Source organism: Molothrus aeneus, chromosome 21 (assembly GCF_037042795.1).
Source record: "Molothrus aeneus isolate 106 chromosome 21, BPBGC_Maene_1.0, whole genome shotgun sequence".
Lineage (NCBI taxonomy): Eukaryota > Metazoa > Chordata > Aves > Passeriformes > Icteridae > Molothrus > Molothrus aeneus.
This window is the reverse complement of record NC_089666.1, coordinates 1733277-1753233: the sequence shown is the minus strand read 5'-3', so window position 1 is coordinate 1753233 and position 19957 is coordinate 1733277. Positions and strand designations below refer to the sequence as shown.

The following is a 19957-nucleotide window of genomic DNA, read 5'->3' as shown; positions in this document are numbered from 1 at the left end:
TCTGCAAGAAGAACATTTCTTTCTCTCCTTTTCTTCTGCAAGGAGGTTTATTCCTCTCTTTTCCCCTTCAAAGAGGTTTCTTTCTCCTATTTTGCTCTCCAAAGACAAGATTTCTTTCTCTCCTTTTCCTCTGCAAAGAAAAGTTTACTCCTCTCCTTTTCCTCTGCAAAGAGAAGTTTTTTTCTCCTTCTCCTCTGCAAGATGTTTTTCTCTTTTCCTCTCCAAGTACAATGTTTATTTCTCCTATTTTCCTCTTCAGAGAGGTTTCTTTCTCTCCTCTGCAAAGACAAGGTTTGTTTCTCTCCTTTTCCTCTTCAAAGAGGTTTATTTCTCTCTTTTTCTCTGCAAGGAGAACATTTCTTTCTCTCCTTCTCCTCTGCAAAGACAAGGTTTATTCCTCTCTTTTCCTCTGCAAAGATAACATTTCTCTCCTTTTCCTCTGCAAGATTTGTTTCTCTCCTTTTCCTCTACAAAGGCAAAGTTTATTTCTCTTCTTTTCCTCTTCAAAGAGGTTTCTTTCTCTCATTTTCTTCTACAAGGAGGTTTATTCCTCTCTTTTCCTCCTCAAGGAGTTTCCTTTCTCTCCTTCTTCTCTGCCAAGACAAGGTTTATTTCTCTCCTTTTCCTCTTCAAAGAGGTTTATTTCTCTCTTTTTCTCTGCAAGGAGAACATTTCTTTCTCTCCTTTTCCTCTGCAAGGAGGTTTATTCCTCTCTTTTCCCCTTCAACAAGGTTTCTTTCTCTCCTTTTCCTCTGCAAAGACAACATTTCTCTCCTTCTCCTCTGAAAGATTTCTTTCTCTCCTTTTCCTCTACAAGGAGGTTTATTTCTCTTCTTTTCCTCTGCAAAGACAAAATTTATTTCTCCTCTTTTCCTCTTCAAAGAGGTTCCTTTCTCTCCTTTTCCTCTTCAAGGAGTTTCCTTTCTTTCCTTCTTCTCTGCCAAGACAAGGTTTGTTTCTCTCCTTTTCCTCTTCAAAGAGGTTTATTTCTCTCTTTTTCTCTGCAAGGAGAACATTTCTTTCTCTCCTTTTCCTCTTCAAGGAAGTTTATTCCACTCTTTTCCTCTGCAAAGAGGTTTCTTTCTCTCCTTTTCCTCTGGAAAGACAAAGTTTATTTCTCCTCTTTTCCTCTTCAAAGAGGTTTCTTTCTCTCCTTCTTCTCTGCAAAGACAAGGTTTATTCCTCTCCTTTTCCTCTCCAAAGACAAGCTTTATGTCTCCTTTCCTCTGCAAAGACAAGGTTTATTCCTCTCCTTTTCCTCTGCAAAGACAAGGTTTATGTCTCTCCTTTTCCTCTCCAAAGACAAGGTTTATTCCTCTCCTTTTCCTCTCCAAATACAAGGTTTATGTCTCTCCTTTTCCTCTGCAAAGACAAGGTTTATTTCTGTCCCTAAGCACCAGAAATCCCCAAGCTGTGGGAGTGGAAGGGAGTGACAGTTCAGGAGCAGAGCAGTCCCACAGCCCCGGTTCCACACTGCAATTCGCACCCGTGCAGGACCAAAAAAGGCCTGGGGGATCCTCTTTGCATGACCAGGGCACACAAAAGGTTATTTAGGTTATTTCTTTATTCCTTTGTGCTGCTCCCCGCTCCCAGAACCTTCCATGGACAGGGCTGGATGAATGCAAAATGCTCAGGGTCCATTCAGGGCTCTCCCCTCAGCCCTGTCCCAGATTTGGGGTGTTTGGGTGCCAGGAGCCGCGGCCCCGCTGGCCCGGAGCTCAGGGACGGGAGTGACCCATTTCTGTCACCCTGCTGAGGGCTCTGGGCAAGCAGGGCTGGGTGCCAAGGACCTGCCAGGGCCCCACAAACCTCCCAGAGCTCACTGGCACCATGAAGGGAGCCGAGGGTTTCTGGTGTTCGTGGTGTGAAAAGCAGCGGGAAACGGGGCCTGGCCGGGCCTGGGCCCTGCCCGAGCCACCGCGGGCCCAGAGAGGGGTTTGGTAAAACGGGGCCAGAGCAGCCCAGGAACCCCAGAGTGACCCCAGAACAACCCAGAGCAACCCCAGAGTGACCCCAGAGCAGCCCAGGAACCCCAGAGTGATCCCAGAACAACCCCAGAGTGACCCCAGAGCAACCCAGGAACCCCAGAGCAACCCCAGAGTGACCCCAGAGCAACCCCAGAGCAACCCCAGAGCAACCCAGGAACCCCAGAGTGATCCCAGAACAACCCCAGAGTGACCCCAGAGCAACCCCAGAGCAGCCCAGAGCAACCCAGAGCAACCCCAGAGCAACCCAGGAACCCCAGAGTGACCCCAGAACAACCCCAGAGTGACCCCAGAGCAACCCAGAGCAACCCCGAGCAGCCCCAGAGCAACCCCAGAGCAACCCCAGAGTGATCCCAGAACAACCCCAGAAATGGGAACAGATCCAGAGAACCCCAGAGTGACTCCAGAGCTGCCCAGGAACCCCAGAGCAATCCTAGAGCAACCCCAGAGCAACCCCACAGCAATCTCAGAGCACCCCAGAAATGGGGAACAGGTCCAGGAACCCCAGAACAACCCAGGAACAGGGAACAGATCCAGAAACCCCACATGGAACCCCACAGCAACCACACAGGGAACCCCTGAGTAACCCCAGAGCAATCCCAGGAATGGGGAACAGGTCCAGGAACCCCAGAACAACCCGAGAATCAAGGAAGAGATCCAGGGAGCACCCCAGAAATGGGGAACAGATCCAGAAACCCCAGAGCAGCCCCACAGGGAACCCTAGAGTGACCCCAGAACAACCCCAGAAATGGGGTTTGATCAAACGGCCCCCACAGCACCCTAGAAATGGGGAACAGATCCAGGAACCCCACGGTAACCCCACAGGGAACCCCAGGGCAGCCCCAGAGCAGCTCAGAAATGGGGAACAGGTCCAGGGAACCCCAGAGCGACCCCACAAACAGGGAACAGATCCAGGAACCCCAGAGCAGCCCCACAGGGAGCCCCAGAGCAACCCCACAAATGGGGTTTGATCAAACAGCCCCCACAGCACCCCAGGAACAGGGAACAGATCCAGGAACCCCAAACCAAGCCCGAGGGGAAGCTCAGGGGACCCTTCCCAGCAGGCAGGAAGGGGAGGCAGAACCCCCTGAGTGAAAATTGCCTTTTCCTGTAAGAACAAGGCCCAGGAATGGGGAATTGTTTGTAGGGAACTCGATAGAAAAGTGCCCACTTTGAGACTGGGATCCTGTTTGGGGCTTGTGGCACCATGGTTCTGTGGTGTCTGGGAAGGGAGTTTGGGGTTTTTCAGCAGGATTTGAAGAAGGGAGTTTGGGGTTGGCTCTTCAGGATTTGGGGAAGGAAGTTTGGGTTTTTTCAGTAGGATTTGGGAAGGCAGTTTGGAGCTGGTTCTGCAGGATTTGGGGAAAGAGTTAAAGGTTAGCTCTGTGGGATTTGGAGGGAATTTGGGGTTGGTTCTGCACCATTTGGGGGAGTTTGGGGGTGTCTGTGCAGTGTTTGGGGAAGGGAGTTTGGGGTTGGCCCTGCAGGATTTGGGAAGGGAGTTTGGGGTTTTTCAGTAGGATTTGGGAAGAGACTTTGTGGTTGGTTCTGCAAGATTTGGAGAAGGGAGTTTGGGGTTGATTCTGCAGGATTTGGTGAAGAGAGTTTGGGGTTTTTTCAGCAGGATTTGAAGAAAGGAGTTTGGGGTTCGTTCTGCAAGATTTGGAGAAGGGAGTTTGGGGTTAGCTCTGCAGGATTAGGGGAAGGAATTTGGGGTTGGTTCTGCAGAATTTGGGGAAGGGAGTTTGGGGTTGGCTCTGCACCATTTGGAGAAGGGAGTTTGGGGTTGGTTCTGCAGGATTTGGGGAAAGGAGTTTGGGGCTCGTTCTGCAGTGTCTGGGGAAGGGAGTTTGGGGTTGGTTCTGCAGATTTGGGGGAGCTTGGGGTTGATTCTGCAGGATTTGGGAAGGGAGTTTGAGGTTGGCCCCCAAGGTGTGGGAATCCTTTTGCAAACCCAGCTCCTGCTCTGAGGCTGAGCAGCTTGGGAACCTGATAGAAGGGGAGGGGTTTTCCCCCACTCCTGATTTTTGCTCAGTTTTTTTCCCATTGCTGTGAAATTCAATCGTGTTTTGCAGCTCTTGAGGCCTCCCAAAGCCCAGCAGCTGTGTTCTCATCTGGCCTGAAAGCTTATCCTCGTGAACCCCAAAGAGAACCTGGCCTGAGAGCCCTCTGTGCTGAAATGGAGCAAACCCAGCCCACAAGGCAGCTTGGGCAGCTCTTTTTGCTCTGCAGAAAGGAGATTTCCCCCGATAAAACACTCAGGAAACTCTTTTTGTCTTGCAGAAAAATTATTTCCCCTCATAAAGCACTTGGGAATCTCTTTTTACCCTACAGAAATGGGATTGCTCCCAATAAAACACTTGGAAAACTCTTTTTACCCTGCAGAAATATTTCCCCGATGAAATACTGGGGAAACCCTTTTTTTTTCCCTGCAGAAAAGGGATTTCCCCTGGTAAAACACTTGGGAATCTCTTTTTATCCTGCAGAAAGGAGATTTCCCCTGATAAAATACTTGGGCAGCCCTTTTTACCCTGTAGAAAAGGGATTTCCCTTGGTAAAACACTTGTGAATCTCGTTTTACCCTATAGAAAGGAGATTTCCCCAATGAAACATTTGGGAAACCCTTTTTGCTCTTCAGAATAGGGATTTCCCCTGATAAAACATTTGGGAAATCCTTTTTACCCTGCAGAAGGAGATTTCTCCCAATAAAACACTTGGGCAGCCCTTTTTACCTGGCAGAAATGGGATTGCTCCCTATAAAACATTTAGGAAACCCTTTTTACCCCGCAGAAATGCAGATTTCCCCCAGTAAAACCCACCAGGAATGCCAAACCCCTATAAATCGGAGCACATCCCATAAATCGGAGTTGTGTGGGTGACCCCAAATTCTGGGTAAATCTTCATTCTGGGGTTCAGCAGCAGAATTGCAAAAGCTCCTCTGGAGCCTCGCAGGTGAAGCAGCAGAGCTGAGCTCAGCTTTGCCCCGGTGTTTAGGCTGGGTTTATTTTAATGCAGAGGCTGCAGCACTGTCCTGGGCTGGCTGCAGAGCTCTTGCTGATGCCTTGGCAAGGCTGAGCTAGAACAGAGACTGGACAGAGTTAAAGAATAAAATAGGGATTTATTGAAAGGATCTCCTCAAGGGATCCACCTTGGGCAGCACAAGAGCCCAGCCAGGGCTGCACCCAAGATGAACCAAAATGGTCACAGAATGAACCCAAGACAAACCTAAATGGTCACAAAAGGAGCCCAAAATGGTCACAAAACGAACCCAAGATGAACGAAAATGGTCACAAAAATGAGCCCAAAATGAACCCAAAATGGCACAAAATGAACCCAAAATGGTCACAAAACGAACCCAAGATGAACCAAAATGGTCACAAAAATGAGCCCAAAATGAACCCAAAATGGCACAAAATGAACCCAAAATGGTCACAAAACGAACCCAAGATGAACCAAAATGGTCACAAAATGAATCCAAGATGAACCAAAATGGTTGCAAAATGAACCCAAGATGAACCAAAATGGTCACAAAATGAACCCAAGACAAACATAAATGGTCACAAAATGAAACCAAAATGGTCACAAAACGAACCCAGGATGAACCAAAATGGTCACAAAATGAACCCAAGATGAACCAAAATGGTCACAAAATGAACCCAAAATGGTCACAAAAGGAGCCCAAGATGAGCCCAAAATGGCACAAAATGAACCCAAGATGAACCCAAAATCGTCCCAAAACGAACCCAAGATGAGCCAAAATGGCACAAAATGAACCCAAAATGGCCACAAAATGCACGACCAGTCATGGGGTCTCTCACTTTTATAAATTCTGCTCCATTTGCATTTTGCAGTTCATTGTCCCATTCCAGCTTTAGCCCATGCAGTCCCATCCTTGTTTTTCTCTCTCCAGCCCACGGTGTTTGTGCTCCTGGGCTGAGATTTGGGTCATTTGTCCTTGGTCCCAGCTGGAGCAGGAATTGTTTTGTGTCCCTGCTCTGTGCAGAGCTCACCATGCCCTGATGTGAGCCCAGACCCACACACTAAAGCAGCGCAGAATGGGAAAAATAGAAAAGCTAAACCTGAGATGTCAGCCCAGAATGGGAAAAATAGAAAATCTAAACCTGAGGCATGGGTGGCAAAGTGTTTTGGGGCTGGTGCCAGCACAGAGCTTGGTGCAATTCCATCAACGCTGAGGCTGGAGGAGCTGGGGAAGCTTTTCAGGGCTGTTATCCCGAGGTGTGTCCGTGTCCATCTCTTTCCTGGGAGCCGGTGGCTGCTCTCCCAGCCTCCGAGGGAGCAGAGCTGTGCTGTGACTCAGCTTTACAAGGACACTGCTTGGAGCCGTGCTAATCCTGACTGCTCCGGGGGTTTGTTTGCCCGATGTCCTTACTTCCCATCCCTAAAATAAAGCCCAGACCCACACACTAAAGCAGAACAGAACCTGAAAAATAGAAAATCTAAACCTGAGGTATCATTGCAGGCAGGGCAGGGCTCGGCAGGGCTCTGGGAGGAGCCGAGCCCCGAACTCCCTGCGGGGCGGGTTTATCTCTCGAGCTTGTCTAACACCGCGAGCACGATGCTAATCTGGCCATTGATCCCTCCTAACAGTGCCGCTATTATGGCGCTTAATCCTCCGGCAGAATTCCCAGCCTCGCAGAGAGCAGGGACGGGCCAGGTGGCAGCGGGGCATCTCCCTGGGATGGACTTTTGGGGAGCACACAAACCCCATGGTGGGTGTGGGACCTCATTGTGGAAAGGACCTTGAGACACTTGAGTGTGTCCAGATGAGGCAACGGGGCTGGAGAGGGGCTGGGAACACAAACCCTGTGAGGAACAACTGAGGGAGCTGGGGGTGCTCAGCCTGGAGAAAAGGAGACTCAGGGGTGACCTTCTCACTCTCTAGAAGTTTCTGAAAGGTGGCTGTGGTCAGGTGGGGTTGGGCTCTTTCTCCAGGAACTGACAGAACCAGAGGACACAGTCTCAGGGAAATATAGGTTGGATATCAAGAAAAGTTTTTCACAGAAAGGGTGATAAAGTTCTGGAATGTTCTGCTTCTGCCCAGAGAGGTGGTGGAGTCCCCATCCCTGCGTGTGTTCAGCAAAGCCTGGATGTGGCACTGGGTGCCAGGGTTGAGTTGAGGTGTTGGGGCTGGGTTGGAGTCCATGATCTTGAAGGTCTCTTCCAACCTGGTCATTCTGTGAATCCCTGTCCACCCCCACGTGCTGCTGGGAGCAGCATCCACCCAAAATCCTGGGGGCCGAGGATGGGGGTTTGGGGTCAGCGGGGAGAGGGAAGTGAGGAGGGGGGTGGGGATTCACCTCCACTCTCCAGGGGTGAAGGACCTGCCATGGTCCAGGAGCAGCTCGAGCCTGGGCTTGGCTTTGGCCAGAGGGTGCTGCCAGAAAGTGTGACAGGCAGAGCTCAGGTGTCACCCATGGGGCCTTTCCTGTCCCCCCAGGTGTGACAGGCAGAGCTCAGGTGTGACCCACGGGATGTTCTCTGTCCCCCAGGTGTGACAGACACTGTTCAGGTGTCACCCATGGAGTGTTCTCTGTGTTCTCTGTCCCCCAGGTGTGACATACATTGCTCAGGTGTGACATGCATTGCTCAGGTATCACCTGTGGGATGTTCTCTGTCCCCCAGGTGTGACATACATTGCTCAGGTGTGACATGCATTGCTCAGGTATCACCCACGGGATGTTCTCTGTCCCCCCAGGTGTGACATGCATTGCTCAGGTGTCACCCAGGGGGTGTTCTCTGTCCCCCAGGTGTGACATACATTGCTCAGGTGTCACCTGTGGGATGTTCTCTGTCCCCCCAGGTGTGCCACACATTGCTCAGGTGTCACCTGTGGGATGTTCTCTGTCCCCCAGGTGTGACATGCATTGCTCAGGTGTCACCCAGGGGGTGTTCTCTGTCCCCCAGGTGTGACATGCATTGCTCAGGTGTCACCTGTGGGGTGTTCTCTGTCCCCCCAGGTGTGGTTCAGCAACCGGCGGGCGCGCTGGCGCAAGCAGGCAGGAGCCAATCAGCTGGCAGCCTTCAACCACCTGCTGCCGGGGGGCTTCCCGCCCACGGGGATGCCGGCGCTGCCCCCGTACCAGCTGCCCGACTCCTCCTACCCCAGCACCACCATCTCCCAAGGTGAGCCCCCTGTTCCCCTTCCCAGCTCCCCTCTGCTGAGGGCTTTGGGGTCCCTTCCAAACCACCCCCGATTCTCTCCTTGGGCCGTTCTGGGCTGGGGCATCCTGGGACAGCTGGGAGCCTCTTGTGGGTTTGGTTTAGTTGGGAAAATTGGGGTTTTTCCTCAAGTCCATGGAAATTCTTCCGTTTTCTCCTCTTCTGCTGTGTCCCCCTGTGCCATTGCTGGAGTTCTGGACATGGAGCACATCCCAGTAAATTGGGGTTGTGTGGGTGATCGCTCATTGTGGGCAAATCTCCATTCCAGGGTTCAGCAGTGGGAATATTCCAGTGGAAGGAACATTGTTCATTCCAGCTGCCTTGTAAACTGGGGATTTCCAATGGTGTGGAATTTACTTCATTCTGTGTAAATCTCCATTCTGGGGTTCAGCAGAAGGAATATTCCAGTGGAAGGAATATTGTTAATTAGTTACCTCATAAATTGGGCATTTACCCAATTTACCCAATTGGGCATTACCCATATACCCAAACAAACCCAAATTTACCCAATTTACCCAATTTACTATTTACTTAAATTATGTGGGATTTACCTCATTCTGGGTAAATCTCCGTTCTGGGGCTCAGCAGCAGGAATATTCCAGTGGAAGGAATATTGTTAATTAGTTAGTTACCTTGTAAATTGGGCGTTTACCCAATATTTTATTTATTATTTACCCAAATTGCATGGGATTTACCTCATTGTGGGTAAATCTCCATTCTGGGGTTCAGCAGCAGGAATATTCCAGTGGAAGGAATATTGTTAATTAATGAATTACCTTGTAAATTGGGCATTTATCCAATTTATTATTTATTATTTACTCAAATTGTATGGGATTTACCTCATTGTGGGTAAATCTCTATTCCCTTGTTCAACAGTGGGAATATTCCAGTGGAAGGAACATCGTTAATTCCAGCTGCCTTTGGCCTTTCCCAAGGGATTCCTGGGCTTTTTTGGGGGAGGAAAACAGAATCAAAACAGAAACTTCACCAAGTGTGGAGCTGCTGGCTCCCAGGATGGCCAAGCTGCCATTCCTGGGTTTCCTGGGGGTCTCCCAGGGGTCTCCTGGGGGTTTCCTGGGGGTATCTCAGGAGTCTCCCAGGGATTTCCCACGGGTCTCCTGGGGGTGTTCCAGAGTTTCCCAGGGGTCTCCTGCGGGTTTCCCAAGGGTTTCCTGGGGGTCTCCCAGGGGTCTCCTGGGGGTTTCCTGGGGGTCTCTCAGGGGTCTCCCAGCGGTTTCCCGGGGGTTTTCCGGGGCTTTCCCAGGGGTGTCCCAGGGATCTCCTGGGGGTTTCTCAAGGGTTTCCCAGGAATCTCCCGGGGGTGTCTCAGGGATCTCCTGGGGGTTTCTCAAGGGTTTCCCAGGAATCTCCCGGGGGTGTCCCGGGGTTTCCCGGGGGGATCCCAGCCCGTTGGTGTCCCTGTGTCCCCGCAGACGGCGGCAGCACCGTGCACCGGCCGCAGCCGCTGCCGCCCTCCACCATGCACCAGGGCGGCCTGGCCGCCGCTGCCGCCGACTCCGGCTCTGCCTACGGCGCCCGGCACAGCTTCTCCAGCTACTCCGAGAGCTTCATGAACGCCGCAGCCCCCGCCAACCACATGAACCCCGTCAGCAACGGCCTCTCCCCGCAGGTAGGTGCCCCTTTCCAGCCTTCTCCGCGTTCCGCGAGCACGGGCAGCTCCGAGCCGGCACCGCGGTTGTTGGGGTTGGGTTCGGTGTTGGTGTGGCTGTTGTTGTGGTGGTGGTGGTGGTGGTTGTTGTTGTGGTCAGGAATTCCTGCAGGGAGAGCAATTAGTTGGTTTGTTAATGAGCAGCAGCTCTGTCGTGAGCCCAGCGCTGGTTGTTCCCACAGCCAGGTTGGGGTGAGGGGATCCCTGTGATGGTGTTCACAGGGGTCTCATGCTGAAGGAAGAGACCAGGATCTGACTCCATGTTTCAAAAGGCTTGATTTATTATTTTATTATATATATTACATTAAAACTATACTAAAATAATAGAAGAAAGGATTTCATCAGAAGGCTGGCTAAGCTAAGAATAGAAAAAGAAAGAATGATAACAAAAGCTCTATCTTGGACTCTCTCTCCGAGCCAGCTGGGCTGTGATTGGCCATTAATTAGAAACAACCACATGAGCCCAATCCCAGATGCACCTGTTGCATTCCACAGCAGCAGATAACCATTGGGTACATTTTGTTCCTGAGCCCTCTCAGCTTCTCAGGAGGAAAAATCCTAAGAAAAGGATTTTCCATAAAAAGATGTCTGCGACAGATCCCCAACACCTGGAGCGCCCCCAGAACCACCCCAGAGCAGAGGGGGCCCTGTGGTGGTGGGGGTGACCCCAAGGACAGCACACCTGAGGGTGGACTCTGCAGCTCATCCTGGCTGGCTGATTTAGGCACAACCTGGAGCTCCTCCGGGTCTGGCTGGACACGGAGCTGAGCTCAGAGATGGAGATTTGGGGTTTGATTTGGGGAAATTCATGCAGACAATCCTGCACGAGGCATAGGTGAGCTGTGGAGGGGGGAAGGAATCTCCAAGCTCACCTTTGTTATCAAGTGGAAATGAAAACGAGCAGCCAGGACTTGTCCTTATCCTGAGGGACACCAAATCCCATTTTTCCACTCTTGGTCGCTCGTGGGATGTGGAGTTGTGTGGAGAGCAGCAGTTGTTTCAGAGGGATCAGTTTATTTAGGATGGGAAACCAAAATAATTTAGGATGAGGAGGAGAAACAAGGTGGGCACCAGGAATGGAAAAGCTGCAGAGGTTTGGAGTCCAACAAACAGGGACACCAGGGGCTGTGGAGGTAAAGGTGCAGCAGTCTGGGTGTGAAAACAAACACGGAGTGTCAGTGAAAGAGGGAAACTTTGCACTTCTCTGGAATGGTTCAAATCCCCCACTTTTGGCTTTGAGTGGGAAAACCGTGATTGGCATAGGGCAGAATGGGAAAATACTGAAATGTGACTGGCACGGGGCTGGATGGGAAAATATGAAAACATTGACTGGCATGGGGCTGGATGGGAAAATATTGAGGTATTGAATGGCACGGGGCTGGATGGGAAAATATTGAAATGTGACTGGCACAAGGCAGAATGGGAAAATATTAAAATATTGACAGGGACAGGGCTGGATGGGAAAATATTAAAATATTGACTGGGACAGGGCTGGATGGGAAAATATTAAAATGTGACTGGCATGGGGCTGGATGGGAAAATATGAAAATATTGACTGGCATGGGACTAGATGGGAAAATACTGAAACGTGACTGGCACAGGGCTGGATATTGCTCCAAACAGGGACATTTGTGGGGGAATAGGCTGATATCCCTCTGACAAGGGATTTCTGAGAGCACTGTGCTCAGGCTCAGAGGATACAGGCTGGGATTGAAAGGCAGGCCTGGGTTAGCTGGGCCAGGGCCCAGGATTAACTCAGATGATCCCAAGTGCAATTTATCCCCACGGAATAAGGCGGGGATGAGATGCCTGGGATGAGCCCCAGGCGCAGAGAAGGCCATCCTGCAATTTCCATTTCCCTTCATCCTCTCCTGCCCAGTCCTGCAGAATCGGGGACTCGTTGAAAGGACCAGACCGTGGCTTTTCCTCTGCTTATCCCAATCCCAAATTCCCCTGCCCCCAGGCTCAGGCTGGGGACAGATATCCCTGAGCCCATAAGCCCTTTGTATGGGAAAGAGAGGATCCTTTATCTGGCAGGCCTGAAGAAAAGAGAGCTTTGCACCCCCAGGAAGAGGAGATTCCCATTTTCCCAGAGCTTTTAATCATGTGAGGGCCAAGATATCGGTGTGGAAATTCGTCTGTTCCCTTTGTGTGCTGAGAGCCTAACCCAGGTTATTTCCCGACTGCTTTACATTCCCTGATCAAAAAATTCCTGCCTTTCCAAGCCCTCTGCTGTTCCTAGTGGAAGGAGATGAGAAATGCTCCCAGCAGGATGAGGAACTCCTGGATTTGTCCTTTATTAGGGAAGTTTTGGGGGGGGGGGGGTCTCTTTATGGGGTGCTCTGTGGGATTTATGAGTTGAGCTGAGCACAATCCGGCTCTGCCGGGGCATTCCAGGGAAATGCCAGGAAAATTCCACCCTCCCAGCTGCCCGAGGGGGGAAGGATCAGCCAGAGGGAAAGAGGGGGTTCAGGGGGGGGGAAAGAAAGAGGGGGTTCAGGAAGGGGAAAGAAAGACGGAACTCAGGAGAGGAAAAAGAGGGGGTTCAGGAGAGGGGAAAGAGGGGATTCAGGAGGTGAGGAGGTGAGAAGGTGAGAAAGAGGGAGCTCAGGAGATGGAAAAGAAGAGGTTCAGGAGGGGGGAAAGAATGTGGGAGTTCAGAAAGGGGAAAGAGGGAACTCAGGAGATGGAAGAGAGGGGGTTCTGGAGGGGGCAAAGAGGGAACTCAGGAGGGGGAAAAGAAGAGGTTCAGGAGGTTGGAAAGAGGTTCAGGGGGTGGGAAAGAGGGAGCTCAGGAAGGGAGAAAGAGGGAACTCAGGAGGAAAAAGAGGGGGTTCAGGATGTTGGAAAGAGGGGGTTCAGTAGGGGGAATAAAGGGGGCTCAGAAGATGGGAAAGGGATCTCAGGAGGGGAAAAAGAGGGGGTTCAGGAGTTTGGAAAGAGGGGGTTCAGGAGGAGGAAAAGAGGGGGCTCAGGATGGGGGAAAGAGAGGGTTCAGGGGTGGGAAAGAGGGGGCTCAGAAGAGGATGAAGAGGGAGTTCAGAAGGTTGGAAAACCCACAGTGGGAGCTGAGGGTGATGGTGATTTGTCTCTGGCCAGGTTTCTCATTTCCCCCATGGCAGCAGCAGCAGCAGGAGGAGATTTCTTGGCACTTCAGACAAGGAGAGGGGCCCAGGAGCTCCCAGCTTTTGCTCCCTATCCAGTTACCCCAGGATTGGGTGTCCTGGCTGGAATCCACGGGCTGTGCTGGCAGCTGGAGTCTGGGAGGAGAAGCACGGTGTTCCTGTTCCCAAAGAGAAAATGGGGATTTGGGATGGCCACCGTGGTGTTCCTGTTCCCAAAGAGAAAATGGGGATTTGGGATGGCCACCGTGGTGTTCCTGTTCCCAAACAGAAAATGGGGATTTGGGATGGCCACCGTGGTGTTCCTGTTCCCAAACAGAAAATGGGGATTTGGGATGGCCACTGTGGTGTTCCCGTTCCCAAAGAGAAAACAGGGATTTGGGCATTCCTGTTCCCAAACAGAAAATGAGGATTGGAGTGGCCACCACGATGTTCCCAATCCCAACAGAAAATGGGTATTTGGGGTGGCCACTGTGACATTCCCATTCCCAAACAGGGATTTGGGATGGTCACTGTGGCATTCCCGTTCCCATTCCCATTCCTATTCCCATTCCCATTCCCATCCCCATTCCCATTCCCATTCCCAAACAGGGATTTGGGATGGTCACTGTGGCATTCCCATTCCTATTCCCATTCCCATCCCCATTCCCATTCCCATTCCCATTCCCAAACAGGGATTTGGGATGGCCACTGTGACATTCCCATTCCCATTCTCATTTCCATTCCCAAATGGGGATTTGGGATGGTCACTCTGGCATTCCCATTCCCATTCCCAAACAGGGATTTGGGATGGCCACTGTGACATTCCCATTCCCATTCCTATTCCCATTCCCATTCCCAAACAGGGATTTGGGATGGTCACTGTGACATTCCCATTCCCATTCCCATTCCCAAACAGGGATTTGGGATGGTCACTCTGGCATTCCCATTCCCATTCCCAAACAGGGATTTGGGATGGCCACTGTGACATTCCCATTCCCATTCCTATTCCCATTCCCATTCCCATTCCCAAACAGGGATTTGGGATGGTCACTGTGACATTCCCATTCCCATTCCCATTCCCATTCCCAAACAGGGATTTGGGATGGTCACTGTGGCATTCCCATTCCCATTCCCATTCCCATTCCCATTCCCAAAGAGGGATTTGGGGTGCCCACCGTGGGTCCATCCCCGGCCGTGCTCCCTCTCCGGGGCTGATCCTGCGTGAGCTCTGCCCAACCCTCACACGGGATTTGTTTAGTCCCGGTTTTTCAGCCGCACAAAGCCCAGCTCAGCCGCTGGATCCTCCCGGCTTTCCCAGGCTGCTCCGCCTCCATCCCAGAGCTCAGCTGGGAATTTTGGCTCCCGTGACTTCATCCCGGGTGAAATGTCACAAAAACCCCGATGGATTCTGTGACACTTCACCCGAAAACACCAGCTTGGCTGGGCTGGGCTGGTGAGGGGTTAAGCCCAGCTGGAAATTAAGCCTGACCCAACTCCTTGTCCCGGCCTTGTTTCTCACTTCCAGCCCTGGAATGGAAAGAGAAGCAAAGTAAAACTTTGTGTGTTGAGATAAGAAGAGTTCAATAATTGAGAATGAACTAAATACAGTGATGATAATAATAATAATGATAATAATAATAATGATAATAATAATAGGCCAGGGTGCTCCAAACCCCATCCAGCCTGGCCTTAAACTCGGTTTTAAATCCAGTTCTGTCTCAGTCAGGATCTGCCAGCCCTTCAGGAGCTGTGTGTGCTGCACTGGGTGCTGAGGGCGGAGATTGGGGAATTAAGCTGAGTATCAAAGGACCAAAATGGGGCCACTTTGGCTGATGCTGGGAGAGCCCCACAAACAGAAAAGAAATCAGATTTTTTTTCCATATTTTCTTCTGCTTTTCACCACGAGCCTCCTCTGCCACATCTCTTCTGCCTTTTCAAGTATCTCTGTGGGTTTTTGGGGGGTTTGTTGGAGGGTTTGTTGCAGGGTTTGCTGGAGGGTTTGTTGCAGGGGTTTGTTTTTGGGGACTTTGTTTTTGAGGGCTTGTTTTAGAGGGCTTGTTTTGGAGGGTTTGTTGCAGGGTTTGTTTTGGGGGATTTGTTTTGGATGTTTGTTTTGGGGGGTTTGTTTTTCAAGGTTTGTTTTGGGGGTTTGTTTTTGGGGGCTTTGTTTTTGAGGTTTTGTTTTAGGGAGTTTGTTTTGGAGGGTTTGTTGCAGGGTTTTTTTGGGTGATTTGTTTTGGGTGATTTGTTTTGGGGGTTTGTTTTGAAGGGTTTGTTTTGAAGGGTTTGTTTTGAAGGGTTTGTTTTAGATGGTTTGTTTTAGAGGGTTTGCTTTGGAGGGTTTTGGAGGGTTTGTTGCACTGTTTCACCTCTACAATTCCTGCTGCTCTTTGAGCTCCAGACCCGGCCCTAAATCCGTGTGCCCATTCCCTGCAGCCCTTAGGGTCTCCAAGGGCTTTCCCAGAGCCAAAACCGCTCAGCTTGGAGCAGGTGGGGCTGGAGAACGGCTCAGAACGGGGTTCAAAGGCAGGAACTGCAGACCTTGTCCTTCCTGAGAGCTCAGGATCTCCCAACAGCCCTGCGGGATCTGCGGGGATTGAGACAATTGGGACAATTCCAGAGGCACAAAGAGCCAAGAGAAACTTGGTCACCTCCCCGGAGCTGTGGCTTTCATTTCCTCAGGGCTGGCAGTGGCTTTGGGTTTGTGCTCCCTGAATTCATTCCCAGAGTCTTGGAATTCCCAATCCCAGGTTTGGATCTTCCTGGCTCTGGGAATTCCTTCTCTGATTTCCAGGGATCCTCCTGGCTCTGGGAATTCCTTCCCTGATTTCCAGGATCCTCCTGGCTCTGGAAATTCTTTCCCTCAGTTCCATGGATCCTCTGGGAATTTCTTCCCTCAGTTTCATGGATCCTCCTGGCTCTGGGAATTCCTTCCCTGATTTCCATGGATCTTCTGGGAATTCCTTCCCTGATTTCCAAGGATCCTCCTGGCTCTGGGAATTCTTTCCCTCAGTTCCAGAGATCCCTCCTGGCTCTGGGAATTCCTTCCCTGATTTCCATGGATCCCTCCAGGCTCTGGGAATTCTTTCCCTGATTTCCAGGGATCCTCCTGGCTCTGGAGAGGCCGCTCTGTCTCCCTTCTCTCAGTGCCACCAATCCCTTTCTCTGTCTGGTGCCTTTTTTTCCTATTTTTCCCTTTTTTTTTCCTTTTTTTTTTTTTTATTTTGTCGGAGACACTGTGCCTGTAATAAGCATTCAAAATGAGTCTTGCTGGGCCAGGAGAAAAGGGAGGGGAAGAAAGAAGGGGAGGAGAGGATGAGATTTGGGGGTGGGGTGGGGGGGGGATTTGGGGAAGGGGGAAAAGGAGGAGGGGTTTTAAATAGCAAAGAATTAGGAAAAAAAAAATCTGATGCAAATCACTGGTAGAGAGAAAATTATGTGCAATTACCCGAGCGATACTGGGCAGCCGTGCCCACCCCAACCAACAAGATCTCATTAACAAGCAGAAAATAAGATTGAAATGGTGTGTAAAAGAGCTGAAAAATGAATTTGAATGCTGCATTTGTCCACAATTACCCCCTCGTTCACACATATTTTATTGCAATTTTTTTATTATTCTTAATCTTTCCATCCCTCAAAGCAGATTGGGAACATCCTGGCATTACAGTTGCTGAGGGAGGAAGCATTAAGGATTCCCCGTTTCCCTGAAAGGAGACCCTTCTCCCGCTCGAATTTTCCAGGCTGGGTTTTTGCCGGATCAGGATTCATTTCCCGGCTTAGCCGGGTGTAGGGCCGTGTTCTCCCTCATCCCTTAACGCCCCCACACCGGGGCCTTCCCTTCCCCTCTCTCCTTCTCCCTCCAGGCTTTGCCACCTCCGCATCCCCGGCATTCCTGTTCCTCCAGAGGATCCTGGAGCATCCCCACATCCACCCTTCCTTCCTTCCTTCCTTCCTTCCTTCCTTCCTTCCTTCCTTCCTTCCTTCCTTCCTTCCTTCCTTCCTTCCTTCCTTCCTTCCTTCCTTCCTTCCTTCCTTCCTTCCTTCCTTCCTTCCTTCCTTCCTTCCTTCCTTCCTTCCTTCCTTCCTTCCTTCCTTCCTTCCTTCCTTCCTTCCTTCCTTCCTTCCTTCCTTCCTTCCTTCCTTCCTTCCTTCCTTCCTTCCTTCCTTCCTTCCTTCCTTCCTTCCTTCCTTCCTTCCTTCCTTCCTTCCTTCCTTCCTTCCTTCCTTCCTTCCTTCCTTCCTTCCTTCCTTCCTTCCTTCCTTCCTTCCTTCCTTCCTCCCTCCCTCCCTCCCTCCCTCCCTCCCTCCCTCCCTCCCTCCCTCCCTCCCTCCCTCCCTCCCTTCCCTCCCTCCCTCTTTTCCTCTCTCCCTTTTCCTTCCCCCTTTTCCTTTCCTTCCTTCTGCTGCTTTTGCTCCTCCTCCTGTGAGGAGGGAAAGGGATGGTTTGGAAGTTTAGCTTAGTTAGGGTTTTTGGGGGTTTCTTAGCCCAAAAGAAGCTTTTTTTTTTTCAGAAAGGAATTACCCCAAAGGACCGTTTGGAGCACATGGGGGTGATCCCCTGGCCCACCCAGCAGGAGGAGGGCAAAGAGCGGTGTCACCTCAGAGAGAATGACCCAAAATCGTCGCAGAATTCTGGGCTGGCTGGGGCTGGAGGGGCCTTAGAGCTGATCCAGGGCCCCCCTGACAGGGCAGGGACACCTCCCACTGTCCCAGGGAGCTCCAAACCCTCCCTCCCTCCCTGCTAATTCCGCCTCCTTCCCTCCCCGGGGCTCGGGAACGGGACCCGGCACTCCGGGCTCCTCTGGGAAAAGCGGCTCCACCTCGGTTTCGTCTCCCTAAACTTTTAACCTGCACATGCCCTGTTTTCCACTAAAGTTTCTGGCATTTTTGGGGATATATTTCACCGAACAAAGCCCATCTGCTCTTGTCAGTTTGACGCCTCTGCTGCCGGCACCGGGAACGGGGGAGAAGGGAACATTCTTCCCGTGTGAAAACAGATCCGTCCTTCTTTGCCTGATTCCCGGTGACTCCGGCTCGGAGGAGGGTGGGAAGGGGGGAATTCATAGCCCAGGGGCCTCTCTGCTCTCCCTGCCGAGGTTCCCTGGGCTCCCTTGATCGATTGGGGCACTCCCATCCCGCTGGAAACACATCGGGAGCAAAAAAGGCAGGATTTTATTCCCATAACCCGAGTTCTGTGCGAGTCCCTGTGTGATTCCCACTCCGGAGGTTGTTCCTTGTGTGTGTTACAGGGAGAGGAAAATGGAAAGATTTGGGATTCCCACTCCAGAGGTTTTTCCTGCGTTTGTTACTGAGACAGGAAAACGGAAGGATTTGGGATTCCCATTTCAGAGGTGCTCCCTGCATGTGTTACTGATAGGAAAACATTGGGAACATGGAAAGATTTGGGATTCCCACTCCAGAGGTTTTATCCCTGCGTGTTCTACTAAGAGGAAAATATTGGGAACGTGGAAGAATTTGGGATTCCCACTCCGGTGGTTGTTCCCTCTGTGTGTTACTGAGACAGGAAAATGTTGGGAACACAAAAAGATTTGGGATTCCCACTCCAAGGTTGCTCCCTGCGTGTTTTACTGGGACAGGAAAATGTTGGGAACATGGAAGGATTTGGGATTCCCACTCCGGTGGTTGTTCCCTGTATGTGTTACTGAGAGAGGAAAATGGAAGGATTTGGGATTCCCAGTCCGAGGTGGTTCCCTGCGTGTGTTACTGAGAGGAAAATGTTGGGAAGAGGGTAGGATTTGGGATTCCCTCTCCAGAGGTTTCTCCCTCTGTGTGTTACTGAGAGGAAAATTGAAGGATTTGGGATTCCCACTCCAGAGGTTTTTCCTGCGTTTGTTACTGAGACAGGAAAATGGAAGGATTTGGGATTCCCATTTCAGAGGTGCTCCCTCCATGTGTTACTGATAGGAAAACATTGGGAACACGGGAGAATTTGGGATTCCCACTCTGGAGGTTGTTCCTGTGTGTGTTACTGATAGGAAAACATTGGGAACGCGGGAGAATTTGGGATTCCCACTCCAGAGGTTTCTCCCTGTGTGTGTTACTGAGATAGGAAAATGGAAGGATTTGAGATTCCCACTTTGGAGGTTGTTCCTGCGTGTTTTACCGATAAGAAAATGTTGGGAACACGGAAGGATTTGGGAACAAACAGTCGATTCCCGAGGCTGGAATCCCATGGGAATTTGGCGCTGCCTTTGGTGGGCCCAGGATCGGCCCCCAAGGCACTGCAAGCTCAGGGAGCAGCAGGACACAAATTGGGGAGGAAAAAGGAAGAAATAGGAGAAGAAAAGTGGGGGAAACCCGAGGAGAAGAACAAGAGCGATGGCAGCAGGAAGGAGAAGGCGGGGAGGTGTGGAAGTGCCTGAAAAGCCCCCAAATGTCGAATTTAAGGGCTGAGACACAGAAACCTGTGCCCAAAATCTTCAAATCTCCGTCCCCAGGCAGAGCCAGGCGGAGCAGGCTGGATGGAACGGGAATTCCTGAATTCCTGAATTCCTTTACCTCCCTTCCTCCGGCTCCTGGGGAGGGAGCAGGGGCTCGGCCGGGAGGATCCGAGCGCTGATTACTGAGGGAGCTCGGGCCGGGCACGGAGGGAAAATGAGCCATTAGCAATTAACGCCATTAGCAATTAACGCCATTAGCAACCAACGCCGCAGCCGCTGCCCGGCGTCCCCTCCGTGCCGCGATGTCCCCGGGAGCCGGGATGGGGGGAGAGGCAGCCCCGGAGCGGGGGCAGCGAGGCAGAGGGGACGCTTAAAAGCGAGGAACGCAATGAAAGGAAGAAATAATTGGGATTTGGGGGCGGGGGCACGCGGCGCATTCCCGGGGTGCGCGTTCCGGCTCCATGCAGCTGCGCTCCAGCTGTGCTCCAGCTGTGCCCCGCCTGGGGAGAGCAGGAAAAACCCACAGCGGCGCCTCCTGCCGCGGGCAGGGATCCAGCCCCGGCTGCCCCGAGCTGTTTGCCCCTCGCAGGGGTGCTGGGGTGGATCCAGGGCTGAGGA

The 19957-nt window shown here is 51.5% G+C and overlaps 1 protein-coding gene across 3 annotated transcripts in view; it reads left to right on the top strand.

Annotated features, from left to right (window-relative positions):
• Positions 1-19957, top strand: part of PAX7 (paired box 7) — a 136821-nt gene that overhangs the window by 74519 nt on the left and 42345 nt on the right. For all 3 annotated transcript variants that reach the window (XM_066563982.1, XM_066563980.1, XM_066563981.1), the window contains exons 6-7: positions 7964-8129; positions 9599-9795. In XM_066563982.1, coding sequence (XP_066420079.1) covers positions 7964-8129; positions 9599-9795 — 363 coding nt within the window. The remainder of the gene's footprint in view (positions 1-7963; positions 8130-9598; positions 9796-19957) is intronic.